The sequence below is a fragment of the Staurois parvus genome, unplaced genomic scaffold (assembly GCF_062004578.1).
Source record: "Staurois parvus isolate SC_StPar_1 unplaced genomic scaffold, SC_StPar_1.0 ptg001080l, whole genome shotgun sequence".
Classification (NCBI taxonomy): Eukaryota; Metazoa; Chordata; class Amphibia; order Anura; family Ranidae; genus Staurois; species Staurois parvus.
This window is the reverse complement of record NW_028318876.1, coordinates 103,272-121,976: the sequence shown is the minus strand read 5'-3', so window position 1 is coordinate 121,976 and position 18,705 is coordinate 103,272. Positions and strand designations below refer to the sequence as shown.

The 18,705-nt window shown below is 45.1% G+C and overlaps 1 protein-coding gene across 1 annotated transcript; it reads right to left on the bottom strand.

Moving 5' to 3' along the window:
• Window positions 1-17,670: 17,670 nt before the first annotated feature.
• LOC149440457 (uncharacterized) lies at window positions 17,671-18,350 on the bottom strand. Its single transcript, XM_089658589.1, has one exon. The coding sequence runs from the start codon at window positions 18,313-18,315 to the stop codon at window positions 17,671-17,673; it is 645 nt and encodes a 214-aa protein (XP_089514715.1). The 5' UTR covers window positions 18,316-18,350.
• Between the last annotated feature and the right edge of the window lie 355 nt (window positions 18,351-18,705).

Genomic DNA, 18,705 nt, shown 5'->3' with positions numbered 1-18,705 from the left:
TGACATTCCCTCCATACAGCGGTTGAAACAGCTGTATGGAGTGAATGTCCCAGAACTGTCAGAAATAGACAGAAACTGTCACAGAACTGTCCTTCTTCTCATCCTTCTCCTTCTTCTCATCCTTCTTCTCATCCTTCTCCTTCTTCTCATCCTTCTCCTTCTTCTCATCCTTCTCCTTCTTCTCATCCTTCTCCTTCTTCTCATCCTTCTCCTTCTTCTCATCCTTCTCCTTCTTCTCATCCTTCTCCTTCTTCTCATCCTTCTTCTCATCCTTCTCCTTCTTCTCATCCTTCTTCTCATCCTTCTCCTTCTTCTCATCCTTCTCCTTCTTCTCATCCTTCTCCTTCTTCTCATCCTTCTCCTTCTTCTCATCCTTCTCCTTCTCCTTCTTCTCATCCTTCTCCTTCTTCTCATCCTTCTCCTTCTCCTTCTTCTCATCCTTCTCCTTCTCCATCTTCTCATCCTTCTCCTTTTCCTTCTTCTCATCCTTCTTCTTCTGCTTCTCCTTCTCCTTCTTCTCATCCTTCTCCTTCTTCTCATCCTTCTCCTTCTTCTCATCCTTCTCCTTCTTCTCCTTCTTCTCATCCTTCTCCTTCTCCTTCTTCTCATCCTTCTCCTTCTTCTCATCCTTCTCCTTCTCCTTCTTCTCCTTCTTCTCATCCTTCTCCTTCTTCTCATCCTTCTCCTTCTTATCATCCTTCTCCTTCTCCTTCTTCTCATCCTTCTCCTTCTCCTTCTTCTCATCCTTCTCCTTCTTCTCATCCTTCTCCTTCTTCTCATCCTTCTCCTTCTTCTCCTTCTCCTTCTTCTCATCCTTCTCCTTCTCCTTCTTCTCATCCTTCTCCTTCTTCTCATCCTTCTCCTTCTTCTCATCCTTCTCCTTCTCCTTCTCATCCTTCTCCTTCTCCTTCTTCTCATCCTTCTCCTTCTCCTTCTTCTCATCCTTCTCCTTCTCCTTCTCCTTCTCCTTCCTCATCTCCAAGGGCATTTAAATTAAAGGTACAGTGTTCTGCACTAATTTAAAGGCTCTCTGAAGCCTAGAAACCCTTTTTATAAGTCATCTTCGTAGCGAAGAAATTCGCATCGAATCGAATTTCATACTGGAATTCGCCGAATCAGCCGAATCGAATTTTTCATTTCTTCGCTCATCTCTATCTACCACTGTAAGGACATTAATGAGTGAAGGGTTCATATCTGTGATGGCATAGTCTACCACTGTAAGGACATTGATGAGTGAAGGCCTCATATCTGTGATGGCATAGTCTACCACTGTAAGGACATTGACGAGTGAAGGCCTCATATCTGTGATGGCATAGTCTACCACTGTAAGGACATTGATGAGTGAAGGCCTCATATCTGTGATGGCATAGTCTACCACTGTAAGGACATTGATGAGTGATGGGTTCATATCTGTGATGGCATAGTCTACCACTATAAGGACATTGATGAGTGAAGGGTTCACATCTGTGATGGCATAGTCTACCACTGTAAGGACATTGACGAGTGAAGGGTTCACATCTGTGATGGCATAGTCTACCACTGTAAGGACATTGACGAGTGAAGGGTTCATATCTGTGATGGCATAGTCTACCACTGTAAGAACATTGACGAGTGAAGGCCTCATATCTGTGATGGCATAGTCTACCACTGTAAGGACATTGATGAGTGAAGGGTTCATATCTGTGATGACATAGTCTACCACTGTAAGGACATTGATGAGTGAAGGCCTCATATCTGTGATGGCATAGTCTACCACTGTAAGAACATTGACGAGTGATGGGTTCATATCTGTGATGACATAGTCTACCACTGTAAGGACATTGACGAGTGAAGGGTTCATATCTGTGATTGCATAGTCTACCACTGTAAGGACATTGACGAGTGAAGGGTTCGTATCTGTGATGACATAGTCTACCACTGTAAGGACATTGACGAGTGAAGGGTTCGTATCTGTGATGGCATAGTCTACCACTGTAAGGACATTGATGAGTGAAGGCCTCGTATCTGTGATGGCATAGTCTACCACTGTAAGGACATTGATGAGTGAAGGCCTCGTATCTGTGATGGCATAGTCTACCACTGTAAGGACATTGATGAGTGAAGGCCTCGTATCTGTGATGGCATAGTCTACCACTGTAAGGACATTGATGAGTGAAGGCCTCATATCTGTGATGGCATAGTCTACCACTGTAAGGACATTGATGAGTGAAGGCCTCATATCTGTGATGGCATAGTCTACCACTGTAAGGACATTGATGAGTGAAGGGTTCATATCTGTGATGATAACACAACATAGGACTCTGTGTATATTGTGGCCTCAAGGGTGATATACCTCCCTCTTGCCCCACACATCCGGTAAAATCCAGGACGTAGGTGATGGTGGAGAGGTCAGCTTAAGTTACACAGGAGCACTGGTGCTCCAATCATTGCTCTCCCTCCGGCGTGTGCGCTGATATGTAACGTGTGTGGGGGTCACTGTTTTCCTATGTTGGAGCCCAAATGTGCGTGTTTCTGTAGGTGTGATGGGGGAGGGGGCCTCTAACATTTTTACATTATTCAAAAAAGTGTCTCTTTTGATGCTTAAAACTTTATTTATTTTGTCCATAACTTGTATTGCTATCATGTAGGGGACCAATAGCCTCCTATGTGATGGCATATAGGTGACAGGTTCTCTTTATGGAGACCCCCGGGGTCTATTAGACTCTGGATGTCTCCTCTCTACTCCATTGCAGATGATGGAACACAGACCACTTTCCATCAACTGCTTCCCCAGCACTGATCCTGGAGAATGACAGCTCCAGTCCAGGAAGTGATATCATTCACGTCGTACATGTCACTTCCTGGTCTGTGTACAGGAGGTCCACTGAGCTCCCGCCACCCTTCCCAGTGACACCCACCATGACAGGACCATGCTCTGCTGTCCGGTGGCGGGGTCAGGGCACATTGCAGCAATGTTCATGGAAGTAACAGGCGGATTCACAGCCATTTGTATCACTTCCACATGAAATCAGACTTTACTAAAGTCCACACACTCCCGGCTGTATAGGGGTGGGGAATGAGCAAAAACAGGAAGTGATGTCAGGCACAGACAGGAAATGTCAGGCACAGACAGGAAATGTCAGGCACAGACAGGAAATGATGTCAGGCACAGACAGGAAATGATGTCAGGCACAGACAGGAAATGTCAGGCACAGACAGGAAATGATGTCAGGCACAGACAGGAAATGATGTCAGGCACAGACAGGAAATGATGTCAGGCACAGACAGGAAATGATGTCAGGCACAGACAGGAAATGATGTCAGGCACAGACAGGAAATGATGTCAGGCACAGACAGGAAATGATGTCAGGCACAGACAGGAAATGATGTCAGGCACAGACAGGAAATGATGTCAGGCACAGACCGGAATTGATGTCAGGCACAGGCAGGGAGTCTATATGGAAGACAGGAAGTGATGTCAGGCACAGACAGGAAGTGATGTCAGGCACAGACAGGAAGTGATGTCAGGCACAGACAGGAAGTGATGTCAGGCACAGACAGGAAGCTCCATGTGGGAGGAATTATAGAGGAGACATTGCTGGAAGTGTGAGCAGAGGAGGTAATGAGATTGTATTTGATCATATCTCCCATCACTCTCCCTTGTGTGACACCATATTTCTCTGTCCCTCTTTGCCCTGTAAATGTCCCTCTTTTCGGTGTGATGTACACACAGACATATGAACAGACAATAGAACGGCCCAAAGTCTTCATATGGCTCTCAGATTTCCCTCAGATTTCACATTATTTCCCGTATTGAAGTGAAAACTCGGATAGAAAAGAAAAGTAATAGTGAGATCAGACATAAGTGGGTGTCACTGATCACATTGTCCCCAAACGTCACCCCAGATAAACGTTTTCCCGGTCAGGCTCCGGTCACACCAGGAACTGCACGTTTCTCATGACTTCCCACATGTGCGGTCACATGCGTTTGCAGGACATTTTTATCATCGGGAAGGACGGGTGATCAGAGGGGCCAGACTTGTTTTTTACTCCCAGAATCACATTTATGTGCGTTGCGTTGCGTTTACTCACATTTACATACGTTTATGCGCTCACAAAATCAGATGATTAACCTCTTCACACCGGCCAAATGCAAATGTGCGACCTCCCGGCGTTTGGGCCTTGACGCCAAGCAGCCACACATTTGCGTTCTATTCTGAAAGAACATATGTGCTGAGAGCGCGCACCCTGCGCACTCCCAGCGCACATGTCCAGGACTCATGGGAAGGTCCCGATCTCCTCTTTCGATCAGGACCTTTCCCGATCCTGTGACCGCCGTGACACGTCGCGTCACATGAGCCTAAACCCCACCCCGCCTCCCGGCTTCTGAAATGAGAGGCGCCGGCGTGAAGGGGTTAAAGTGGTTGTCAAGTTTCACAATTTTTAAATAACAAACGTGTCAAATTTAACTGCTCTGTGTAATGGGTTTGCACAGAGCCGTCAGGATCCTCATCTTCTCAGATCCCCCCCAGCGCTCCAGGCAAGATGCTTACTCTGGGGCACTCATATGTTCTCGCTCCTCAGCCGCCTCTATGTGCCTATGAGAAACACAGAGCACGGTTTGACCCACCCCCGCTCCCTCCTCACTGGCTGTGATTGATAGCAGTGGGAGCCAATGAGGAGTCAGAGACCCCGGAGAGCTTTTATCTTTGTGCACAGTGATGGATCGGGATCAGGATCAGAGGAGTATAAGTCTGCACTTACCCCCTTCCTGTCGGGGCCAATTTTCATCTTTCAGAGCTCTTGCACTTTGAATGACAATTGGGCGGTCATGTAACATTGTAGCCATATGAAATTTTTGTAATTTTTTCACACAAATCGAGCTTTCTTTGGTGGTATTTACTGCCCACTGGGGGTGGAGGGGAGTTATCAACAAAAATAAGCAAAATATTTGAAAAAAAAACGTTTTCTTTGTTTCTATTATAAAATTTTGCAAACAGGTAATTTTTCTCCTTCACTGATGTGCATTGATGAGGCAGCACTGATGAGGTGGCAAGGATAGGCAGCACTGATAGGCTGCACTGATGAGGCAGCACTGGTGAGCATTGATGATCTGCAGCAATGATGGTCACTGATAGGGGCACTTATGGGCGGCACTGACTGACAGTCATGACTGGCAGCACTGATGGGCGCAACTTCTGGACAGCACTGATGGGTGGCACTGCTGGAGGGCACTGATAGGTGGCACTGCTAGGGCCCTGGTGGGAGGTACTGCTGGGCGGCACTGCAGGGCACTGATCAGGGCCCTGATGATCAGTGTCGATCTGCCCTTTGATAGCTGCTGGTTACCGATAACCAGAAACTGTATTTACTGTTTGATGTGCTCTGTCATTGGACCCAGCTGATCACGTGGTAAAAGGTCACTGTGATTGGCCTTTTACCTCATCGCATGATCAGCTGTCTCCGTAGGGCACAGTGATCACGGATGTCGCCAGGTGCTTGCCCTTGGGGGTGCGCTGGAGGGCATGTTCTGGAAGGACGTCATATGATGCCCTTCCAGAACTGGGTAACCAGGGGTATAACGTGGTCCCCAAGTGGTTAAAGGCTCACCAATCCCACATCTTAATCTTTAATGTGCACCTGTATGGAGATCCCTCTTTGGATGTGATGATCCCTCTGCACGGTGCTGGACCGGTGGATGCCTAATTGGAGGAGCAGCTGCTGCAGCTATATAACCCAGGCAGGCCGACGCATGGATTTTTTATTTCATTTTTACATTTTTCAAAACCTTGTGATAAGAATTAGATCTGCAAAATACCGTGCCTCTGATCAAATACTTTGGGGTGTTTACTTTCTAAAAACGGGTCATTTGGGAGGTGTTTGCACTTTCCTGGCAATTCAGGACCTCTGAAACTGGGATAGGTAGTATGGAAACTAAATACGACCTTTGAAAGCCTGATGGTGGTCATTAGATTTTGGACCCCTGTACGTGGCTAGGCTTCCAAAAATGCTCTCACATGTGGTATCCCCAGGAGAAGTAGCAGAATGTGTGTTCGGGGTGTAATTCCACATATATCCGTGTCTTGTGTGAGAAATATCTCATCTTTGACAACTTTGTGTAAAAAAAATGTTATTTCTAATTTTCCATAACATTTTTGGCACAAAATAAAATCTTCCATGCACTCAACATGCCTCTCTGCAAATACCTTGTGGGGTCTACTGTGCAAAAAAGGAGTCACCCCACGTCCCATGTACAAGGGGCCTAAGAGATACCGTCAGCTTGTGACCCATTCCACCAGACTCCTAGAACTGGAAGAGGACATTTTTGGGGGGGTGTTGTAGAAGAACCCAGACCACGGTATTGTGCGGTGAAAATATCACCCAACTTTATTCATCATATATATGTGACACTTTAACAACAGAAGGAAAGAGATAGATTGTTTACATTTCAAGGATCTATTTATACCATTTATATCATCTATGCTAAGACACTGATTAACATATGACACGCCCCTCATTAAAACCAGCCCCACCCACTTATGTAACCATCTAAACCTCCAAATCCCTGTAACTTCCCAGAAGACACTTTCATCTTTTATCCATAACAAGCTGATTGGGTACAAGAGAACCCCGAGCCCCTCCTGCTCATTCCCACACAAGTCCATGTCACCATCTACAAGGTGAGAGGACCTGAAGGAGAACAAGACCATGACCACCAGGACCATCGCCTGACTGAAGCCATGCTCACATTTCTTTCTAATGCTGCTTCTATGGTCTACTCAGATACAGATTTGGCAGATGTACATTCGTGTCTTCAAGGAGCTGATCAAACATGATCTGTGCTTGACCATCTTTTCTGGGGTCCAGAGGTGACATTAGGGGTCTGATAGACCTCTTGTGTTTCTTTACAGAGGATCTGTGACCAGCAATATGTTATCACATGCGAGGCTATTAACCCCCTATATGGCAATAATAAAGTTCAGAGAAAGAAAAGTGTAAAGTAACACACTGTAAATGAAAAATCACACAAAACACATTTTAAAGCCCCCAGTTCCCGTATACATGAGCAATTGCAAGGGTTGGGTGCGGTTATGTAGGAAAACATCAATCACACTACACATTGTACATATCTCTGCACACACCAGAGGGAGAGGAATAACTCTAGGGCCAACATTCATGGTTCACTATATAAACTGTTGACCTGTAAAAGGCTTTTAAAGCGTCACCTATGGACAATTTCTGGTACTGAAGTTTGTCACCATTTCACAAATACGCACAATTTTTAAAGTTTTACATGTTTGGTATCTATATACTTGATGTCGACCCAATATTTTATATTTCACCAAACAAATTGGGTCGTATATTTTGTATTAAAATGATCTTAGTGGGTTTTTTACAGAAAATATGCATTTGACAAACAGCTGAGCTAATAGCCTGTAACATAGAAAATGGCAACCAGCACCATTATATTCTCCAGGGTCTCTGCTTCAGAAAATAAAACATGTTTGCAGGTTTCAAATAATCTTCTGTTCTAAAATGTGAATGTAATCATGTGCATAAAAAAAGCAAAATCAACTCAGCAAGAGACACAACAGCAGCAATGTAAAAAATTATCATCAAATCTATAGTAGGAACTAATGGCCTAAGAAGCAAAGCCACCATATTACTCAACCAAGTTCCAACTAAACCCATCCAAGAAAATGGATCCCACTTCCCCCCACCCAGGTGACTGTTGGAACTCCTTTACCTTGTGTAGATATCTCCTTCTGAGATCCTCATGATCTAATATAAATGTACAACACTCTCTGACACCAGTTTGTAGACTCCGCCTTGATCTTCTGAGAGATAGTCAGCCGCCATGCAGTTCTGTGACACCACCTTAGGTGATGGAGCCACTTCTGCTGTCAGCTCTGCTATACCATCAATGGTGTCATTGGTTATCTGATCCATGACTCCAGTACACCGGTTCATCTTACTTATCTTAGATTACTTATATTCCCCATCCCGTCTATGAAGGGCTCACTGCATAAAACATCTCCACTCCAGAGAAAATGTTTCCTCTCACTGGAAGGCCAGGGGAGTATTGGGAGAAATTGAGGCTTTCCCTTACAGATATGGGGGAGGGGCAACATCACCTAAAGTACAGCTATGGGTGGAATTGAAGGGAAGCCATTTTAGGGTGCTCCTTCCACACAAGAAGCAATGTATCTGGAAGGACTAGGAATCCATTGGACCAATGGGGATTAAACATTCTGCAATACATTGAGACACCATGAAATGTTACTGGCCTGTGATTGGCTCTCCTATTGTTAGTGAAGTGAGACTCTCCTTGTCGATGTCATTAATGGAAAGAAACCATGTGAAATGTTTCCCCCCAAATCCAAAAAGGTGACCCCCTTGGGTAGGTATCCATCCTACTATTCCTAAAAACTAAAAAACTAGTAGTTGGAAGTCAATATAAAGCACTTTATACTGTTTTTAATTGATTATATATATATGTACGGATTTTGTATTTTTTCTATTTTTTGTATATGCATTTTGTAATAAATTTTGTATTAAACCTTATTGTTAAAAGTAAATGTGACCGACTTCCCTGTTGCCAATTACATGCACAGTCTATATAGCCGACGTATACAGGGTTGTTAAACAGTGGATATAACCGTTACATGTTTTCACACAAACAACATCACAGTTAGCAACATTGTCTCAATTTGATCAATACAGCTGTCCGTAATGATAGCTATAAAGGTTTGGCCCCAAAAAGATGGCCGCGACCATACATACTTCAAGAAAATGGCACCAAACTATTATAAAAGAAGTCCAGGCACGGTGAGTGTCCTATCACATCCCCCGGAAGAAGCCACGTGACCCTGTGGCGCAACGCGTTGGGGAGGGGCTTTGATGTCACCACGGCAACCCAACTTCAGTAACGGCGGGTATAGACAGTGTGTGTAGACACACGGAGGAAGCCTGTCACATCCACATTTAGCGGTTTTATCTATTACAAAGCGCATTGAAATGATTGACATGTGAGGTCATATAGAGGGCATTAAATACATCTTTTTATTAAAACGATAAGGCACCAAATATCTCTTCTTTCTTCCACTATACTAACGAGGAGAAAAATAGGGAGATGGAGCCACATCCAGCATCAGAAGGAAGCAGAGATCATCATGTCCATACAAGCACATTAGAAGTGACCAATCCAGGAAAACCCAGGGGAGGTCCAAAGGATCTCATCAATACAAACCTCTTAAAAGCTGTGTCAGCCCAGCAATAGGCTAACAAGAAGGTGAGCCCATAAAAGGGTCAATATTCAAGCAAGGATTGATTTCTACAGTTCCTTATATACAGCAATTACTATTGTGGACACGAATAGAATACTCCGCTATTATTCATAGACTTTGGACACCATTTCATTTTTACATTCTTTCTCATCTTTTCATTTTCAAAATTTTGTGATTATATTTCATTTATATTTTTTATTTTTATTTATTTTTTTTATTATTTTTTATATATTTTTCTATTATTCATATTTATCATTCATTTATTTAAAAAAAAAAATGCACACATATATATCCAGAGAATCTTTTTGCTGTACTTTATAAGGATTTCTCTTATTTTTTCATATGTGAATTATTCATGATAAAATCCAGCCAGTGTTTATTAATAACAATCTAATATATAATTTATATAGATATACCTTATTGTAGGGGCGCGGCCCTATCTATTAACTTACATTTTATCATCCTACTATTCCTGATAGGAGTTTGTAGTCCCTGCTACTACAGGAAACATGCGGGCGATCATTTACACCTTTTACAGCAGGACAGTAAATATCAGAACACAATTCAAACATCAGACCAACAGCAGGAAGTCTGCTAACTGAATGTGTAATGCAATCTGTCATTAGCATTCCCAGAGTTCCCTCTGCAACATAGTTGTATCAGCTGTTGGTCGTGTCTGTACATCTGTTATTTTCCCACCTTCTGTAACAGGGTGACAACCCTGATCATTCTGCAGGAACACTACACAGCAGCGTTGTCACCCTGTACAGGGAAGTCTTAGATTATAAGTAAGACACACAACAAGTAAAGCCCAACTTCAGCTAACACTTCTACAGCAGTTACAGCAACAGGTTCTCTATAAGGTCTAACCCCCCATATGAATGACAACTGACAGTTGTGAGCACCACCAGCAGTGTTATAGGATTTGCCCCAACCCCTCCAACTGACATTTATCCCAAAAGACTTGGCCTTCTACAGGAATTAGACAAAAAAAATCAATGGGGGGGTGGTGTCCGGGCAGGGGGGAAGACAAGAAACTCGGTTTTGGAGAGGTTCAGTTTAAGGAAGTGGAGCGACATCCAGTCTATGTCGCTCAGTAGGTGTGTGATTCGGGCGGAGACCGAGGGGGTGAGGTGGAGGTTGAGAGATAGATTTGTGTCGTCGGCATAGAGGTGGTAGTTCAAGCCGTGAGAGTGTAGGAGTTGGCCAAGGGAGGAGGTGTAGATGGAGAAGAGAAGGGGCCCAAGGAAAGAGCCTTGAGGGACCCCAACAGAGAGAGGGAGTGAGGGGGAGGTGGTAGCATTATAGGTAACGCTGAAAGAGCGTTGTGACAGGTAGAATGAGAGCCAGGAGAGAAAAGAATCTTTGAGGTCGAGGGAGTGTAGTTTTTTTTTGAGGAGGGGGTGGTCGACTGTGTGGAAGGCCGCAGAGAGGTCAAGGAGTAGGAGCACTGAATAGTGGCCATTAGCTTTGGCGGTTAGCAGGTCGTTGGAGAGTTTGAGTAAGGCAGTTTCGGTGGAGTGTAGGGGACGGAAGCCGGACTGTAGGGGATCGAGGAGGTTGTTGTCGTTGAGGTGAGAGCATAGGCGGGTGTAGACTAGGAGCTCGAGGAGTTTAGATGTAAATGGGAGCAGGGAGATGGGTCTGAGGTTGTTCGGGTCATTGGGGTCCAGGGAGGGCTTTTTAAGTATGGGGGTGATGTGTGCATGTTTCAGAGGGGAGGGGAAAGTGCCGGAGGAGAGGGAGAGATTGAAGATGTGGGTGAGGGAGCGTAGGATGGAGGAGTTGTGAGGGGATAGGGTCAAGGGGGCAGGTGGTGAGGCGGGCATCAGAGAGGATCTTGGAGACTTCCTCGATGGTAGTAAGGTCAAAGGTGCAGAGTGTTGGGGGAGCTTCAGTATGAGGAATGTAGGGTGGGGTGGAAGTGGAGGTCAGAGCAGTGGTGGGGCCGTGGGAGAGGGGTGATGAGGGGGTAGCTGAGTTAAGGGGAACGGGGTTGGAGGGAGTTTGAGCAGCGATGAAGTCCCTGCGGGTTATGTCGAGGGGGAGGGAGGATGATGGGGTAGCTGTGTGAGAGGGGATGGGTTGAGAGGGCGTGTGAGTTGCAGCGATGTCCTTGCGAATTGTGTCAATCTTGTTTTTGAAGTGATTGGCAATCTCAAAGGCAGTGAGTGAGGTGGTGGGTGGAGGTGGGGGTGGCGAGAGTAGAGAGTTGAAGGTGAAGAAGAGTTGGCGAGGATTGGAGGAGAGGGCCTTGATGAGGGTCAGGAAGTAGGCTTTTTTGGCTGTGTGGAGGGAGGAGGTGTATGTGTGGAAGGCAGATTTGTAGCGGGTGAAGGCTTGTTGGGATTTGGTTTTGCGCCATAGTCGCTCCAGGGCACGACTGTGTCGTTTGAGGGTTTTGGTGTGATCAGTCTGCCAGGGCTGGAGCAGTAGGGGTTTGATGTTGCGTGTGGTTAGAGGCGCTAGTGAGTCAAGGTCTGTTGACAGCGCATTGTTGTAGGCGGTCATAGCCAAGTCGGGGCAGGACAGGGGGAGGATGCTGTCATGGAGTTGATCAGTTGCAGAGTGGAGGGGGGCAGGGTTAAGGTTGCGGAGTTTACGGCTGGTAGTAGTGTGACATTTGGAGGGGTAGGCGTTGGAGGACGAGGAGATAGAGAAGGTGATCAGGTTGTGGTCAGAGAGAGGGAAGGGGGTGTTAGTGAGGTTGTGGGGAGCGCAGCGGTTGGAGAAGACAAGATCAAGGATATTACCGTCGGAGTGGGTGGTGGATTGTATGCACTGTGCAAGTGCAAAGGAGGAGGTTAGGTGGAGGAGATGGGATGTGTCCGGGTTGTCGAGGTTGACAGGGATGTTGAAATCCCCAAGGATGATGGTGGGTAGCTCAGAGGAGAGGAAGAAGGGTAGCCAGGAGGAGAAGTCATCCAGGAAGCGGGATATGGATCCAGGAGGCCGGTATATCACAGCAATCTTCAGGGGGGTTGGGGAGAATAGTCAGACGCAGTGGGCCTCAAAGGAGGAGAAGGATAGGGAGGGGGGGTTTGGGAGGATTCGGAAGGTGCTCTGTGGTGACTGGAGCAGACCAACCCCACCATCTCTGGCCTGGGTGAGTGGGTCCAGGTGAGACCTCCGTAGGAGAGTGCAGCAGGGGAGGTAGAGTTAGTGGCCTGGATCCAGGTTTCTGTGATCGCTAGGAGGTTGAGGAAGCGGTAAACAAAGAGGTTGCGGATGGCGGTAAGCTTGTTGCACACCGATCGGGCATTCAGGAGTGAACATGAAAACAGGGGGGAGATTTTAGGGAGCAGGGAGACAGATACTAAGTTGCGGGGGTTGCGGCGGGACGTGGAGGCGGAAGGGTGTTGCGCGGGTGAGGGTGGTGGTGGAGGGCCAGGATTGGGGGAGATGTCCCCCGCGGTTACGAGAAGGGTGAGAAAGGTGGCATGGGAGCTGGATGTGTAGGAGCGTGAGAAACTACTAGTGGAGGTGTTGGGGTCAGTGGGAGAGTGGAGTAATAGGAGGAGGTGGTAGGTGCCGTAGAGGAACGAAGGAAGCAGAGAGGACACGATATACAATTGTTTGGGAGGGGCAGAGGGATATAGTGAATGGATTTTGGGAACGGAGGAGAGGAAAATGAGGAGGAGTGGAAGAGGCATTTTGGGGAGGTGATGAGAGCAATAGTAGGGAGATGATAGCAATGAGGGGGAGATGTACAGGTTTTGGGGTGGAGCAGAGGGGTAAGGAAATGAGATTTGGGAACAGAGGATAGTAATATGATGAGAAGAGGGGTGTATTATATAAAGGTACACAGAGTGGGACTCAGGCATGTAAGAGATGTTTCCCGGGGTGATTGCTTGCAGTCTGTCCAGCATGCAGTAGAGTTTCTTGCTGTTGTTGTGTCTTCCTGCTGCTGAAGTTCTCCTGCTTTAGTTCCAACTGCTTTGCACTCCTTCAACGCAGCACTCGCTCATTGCAGCACCCCCATCAGAGACTGTGCCCCCCATCAGTGATCTCCCCCCATGAGCTGATCTAAATTTATAGGGAGATGCTCAAATGAGCATTCAACTCCACCCCAATTAGAAGCTGATAAGGATCACATGAATAGTGGGGGATGTTTCATTGGGAACCAGACTACAGTCATAAACCTGAGTGCAGCTGGAGGTGAGGAATGGTCAACATACACAAATATAAAACACCATTTGTTCTGAATTTAACAGGAGTCAATGCGTTTTTCTAGTTAAGAGCAAATAACAACAAAGGGCCAGAAGAGAACTAGGGAAATGAGGAAATAGAATTTGTTTCCCTAAAACTTGCTTAGCTTATGTATATATTGCTGACCATCAGATTTACAGAGCTATATTTCTTTTTACATAATTTGGACAACCCCTTTAAGGTTTTTTTTGGCATTTTAAATCTTAAATGCACTTATGTGAATTAATAGTAATTTGGACTTTAAATTTGGTTAAAAACCCATAATATAAAAAAAAAAAACCAAAAATTATTATTTTTTTTATAAATTTGAAGACAATTTTGCATTTTGTAGCAAATCCTGACGTCTAGGAGTTTTTTCATTATTTTATTTGTTTTCAGCACACCAAAATACATGGAAATTAGATGAAAATAATCAAACAGCTTTTTAGTCGCGGACCTGTGTTATAAGTAAGACACACAACAAGTAAAGCCCAACTTCAGCTAACGCTTCTACAGCAGTTACAGCAACAGGTTCTCTATAAGGTCCAACCCCCCATATGAATGACAACTGACAGTTGTGAGCACCCCCAGCAGTGTTATAGGATTTGCCCCGACCCCTCCAACTGCCATTTTTCCCAAAAGACTTGGCCTTCTACAGGAAGTAGACAAAAAAAATCTACTGGGAGTGACAACAAAAAATAAAACAATAGGAGACTCAGACAAACAAAACCTGCTCTACTAATGACAGATTTCATTATTAATGTCATTAGTGATTTTGCCCATAGTTACACTTTGGTGCCAACGTTGTAATAATTCCAGGGAGAAGAAGTTTTCTTTACAAACTTTACACCAAAAAGAGATGTGTGCACTCAGAGTGATTATTGTGAACCCCAATCAGAGGAATGTCAGTCCCCCGGAAGAAGTGGTAGGAATATGACCGCACACTCAGCACTTTGTAAGTTCAGATCTCTGGCAGTTGTATTGTGTGATTAGTCTATGGAGAGGAGTAATAGCTGGAAAGAGAAAACATGGAACAAGGATTTCTGATCTTCACCTGATGGAATCCCATTTGGCAGAACCACATGGAACACAAGTGGCCAGCTGGGCTTACGTTTTACTGCTGAATACATCCCCTAAATCAGCAGTAACTCAGTATTGGAAGGCCTGCATCAGCTTGGGATGTTGTTTTCTCACTGAACAGAGACTTCTTTCTAGCTGGTGTCACAGCCGCAGACCTGCCTGAAAGGTTGTCACCCATGAGATGATATCCTACAACCTCACAAACACCCCCTTTCCTCTCTCTGATCACAATCTCATCACCTTCACCGTCTCCTCATCTTCAAACACTTATCCCTCCAATCAGCAATCACCTGCAGAAACCTTCACAACTTGAACCCTTCTCCCTTCCACTCTGCAACTGACCAACTCTATGACAGAATCTCTCCCCTGTCCTGCCCTGACCTGGCCACTGCTGTCCATATCAGTTCACTTTCATCCACATTAGACTCACTTGCTCCCCTAACATGAAGCATCAGGCCCCGCCCATTACAACCTTGGCAGACTGACAACACCAGAGATCTTATCCGACATAGTCGTGTGCTGGAGCGAATGTGGCGTAAAACCAAATCTCACCAAGCATTCACCCGATATAAATCTGCTTTCTTCACATACAATTCCTCCCTCCATGCTGCCAAACAAGGTTTCTCAGAAACCCGTCTCACTACCTGTCCCCTCACAACTACTACGGTCACCTCTTCTTCCATCCTACGCTCCCTCACTCACATCTTCAATCTCTCCCTCTCTACTGGTGCCTTCCCCTCCCCTCTAAAGCATGCGCACATCACTCCCATACTTAAAAAGCCCTCCCTGGACCCCACCAACCTGAACAACTTAAGACCCATCTCCCTGCTCTTGTTTACCTTTAAACTCTTAGAACGCTTAGTCTACATTGGCCTGAGCTCCCACCTCACCGACAACCTTCTTGACCCTTTACAGTCTGGCTTTCACTCACTACACTCCACTGAAACTCCCCTACTAAAACTCACTAATGATCTACTAACTGCTAAACCAATGGCCACTGCTCCTTACTCTTACTACATGACCTCTCCGCGGCTTTTGATACGGTTGACCATCCCCTCCTCCTCAAAAAACTCCACTCTTTTGGCCTCCAAGACTCCGCTCTCTCCTGGTTCTCCTCCTACCTATCGCAGTGCTCCTTCTGCATTACCTTTAACTCTGCCTCCTCCTCTCCACTCCCTCTTTCTGTAGCGGTTCCTCAAGGTTCCGTCCCTGGACCCCTACTCTTCTCCATCTACACCTCCTCCCTTGGTCACTTGATAAACTCCCATGGCTTTAAGTACCATCTCTATCCTGATGACACACAAATCTATCTTTTTCCTCCTCACCTCACCCCTTCAGTCTCCTCTCGCATTACTACCCTACTAAGAGACATATCGGCATGGATGTCACTCCACTTCCTCAAACTCAATCTTTCCAAAACTGAGGTCTTAGTATTTCATCCAGCCTGTGCCCCCTCCCCCGACTTCTCCATCAAGATCAATAACACAATCATCAGTCCCTCCCCTCATGCCAGGGTGCTAGGTGTAATCCTAGACTCCCATCTGTCCTTTCAGTCCCAAGTCCAAATCTTGTAGACTTCACCTCCGCAACATCTCCAAGATATGGCCGTTCTTAACCTCGGAAACCACTAAGCAACTTATTCACTACCTTGCTATATCTCACCTTGACTATTGTAACTCCCTCCTCATTGGCTAAACTCATTGCAGGCTATCATGAATGCTGCTGCCAGACTCATCCACCTTACTTACTGTTCTGTATCAGACACCCCTCTCTGCCAAATCCCTCCACTGGCCTCCATTCAGTGTCCTCCACCAATCCCTCCACTGGCCTCCATTCAGTGTTCTCCACCCCTCTCTGCCAATCCCTCCACTGGCCTACACCCCTCTCTGCCAATCCCTCCACTGGCCTACACTCAGTGTCCTCCACCCCTCTCTGCCAATCCCTTCACTGGCTTCACGTTGCCCAACGGATAAAATTCAAAACATTAATAATAACATATAAAGCCATTTATAACTCCGCCCCAAATTACATCACCAATCTTGTCTCCAAATATCACCCAAACCGTCCTCTGTGTTCCTCGCACGATCCCCTGCTCTTGTCTCCTCCTCCCATGCTCGTTTCCAGAGCTTCCACCATCCTCTGGAACTCTCTACCCCAATTTTTTAGACTATTGCATACTCTGCTCACTTTTAGGCGATCTCTGAAAACCTCTCTCTTCAGGGAAGCCTATCCTGCCCTCAGCTAATAATGGAATCTTCTACTCTTCCTACCAGTCCATCCCCCACAGTTACTACCTTTTGTACCACTAGCCCCTCCCTCCTAGATTGTAAGCTCCGAGGAGCAGGGCCCTCCTATCCCTCTTGTATTGTTGCTGTATTGTCTCCCGTTATATTGTAAAGCGATGAGAAAACTATTGGCACTATATAAATCCTGTATAATAATAATAATATTAATGAGAGATGAAATGTGGAAAGAAGGCATTGATAATGGGAGAGGAGATGGAACAGGTAATGGTAGGAGTGGACAAGGTGGGCTTAGCTGGAGACCTCAAGCCTGGCTGATGATGTATCACTAGTCAGAAGAACCTGGAATGGACTCTCCCACTGAGGCTTCAGAGACTTGGTAAGATAATAGACCCCATCCTAGTCTCTGGTACTGAGGCAATGTTGGTCATGTATTACCTCAGGATCCGAAAATGCTTGGAAACACAACTCAGTTGGTGAATCATGAAAATACATTGCATGTACATTCAAAGCTCCATAAAATAGATAAAGATGAGAATCATGAGGGAAGCTGTTCAGTTATTGATGCTTATCTTAAAAAAATCATCAAAAGATAAAATATTCAAATCCCTTCTAGTTGTGTATTGATGGACATAAGCACTAAACTCAGTTCATCCGATCATTACATTGCAGTTTGCACAGATTTTAGTTTGTTTCTTTTAAAGCAGCATTTTATCTTCTCCCTTCTTCTCTAGCTTGTGGGATGACATTGGGGATGTGAAACTAACTTGTGACACCTGAAACTTCTTTAATATCTCTTTTCTTCCAGAATTTAATCTATGCTGAAATTTGTGAATCCTCCGGTGATAGATTAGACCGGCATTAACTGTAAAAGTTTTGTCACATTGAGAGCATTAAAATGGCTTCTCTCCAGTGTGAATCCTCTGGTGTCTGATAAGATATGACTTCCGTGTAAAAGCTTTATCACATTCAGAACACTGATATGGCTTCTCTCCAGTGTGAATCCTCTGGTGTGTGATAAGATTTGACTTCTGAGTAAAAGCTTTATCACATTCAGAACATTGATACGACTTCTCTCCAGTGTGAATCATCTGGTGTGTGATAAGATGTGACTTCAGAGTAAAAGCTTTATCACATTCAGAACATTGATACGACTTCTCTCCAGTGTGACTCCTCTGGTGTGTGAGAAGAATTGACTTCTTAGTAAAAGCTTTATCACATTCAGAACACTGATATGGCTTCTCTCCAGTGTGAATCCTCTGGTGTGTGAGAAGATATGACTTCTCTGTAAAAGCTTTATCACATTCAGAACACTGATATGACTTCTCTCCAGTGTGAATCCTCTGGTGTCTGATAAGATGTGACTTCAGAGTAAAAGCTTTATCACATTCAGAACACTGATATGACTTCTCTCCAGTGTGAAATCTTTGGTGTATTATAAGGACTCTCTCACTTATAAAAGTTTTGCCACATTTAGAACAATGATATGGCTTCTCTCCCTTGCAAGCCTTCTGGTGTGTGATATATTTTCTCTCCATTGTAAAATCTCCAAACAAGAAGTAGTATGAAATGACTCCTCTTATGTATATTTGGGTTGGACTTTATTGTAAAGCCATTGTCACTTCCAGAACTCTGAAATTACTTTTCTCCCGCTGGATCAATGTGGAAGAGGATCCAAACCATGACTTTTAGAACACAGATATGACTTGTATCCCGTGTGAATCCTCCAGTGAACTGCAGTAAAGACTTTCAGTCAATTAAGACATCCATATGTCTTGTTTTCCATGTGACTCAGCTGTATTCATGAAGACCAAAATGTCCTAAAACCTGGTTCATCAATCTACCTGTAGAGAAAGAAAAAAGAATTCTATATAAAGGGCTACATAAAGTTGCTTTCTATTTTTAATGTTCATTACTAAATATATCTT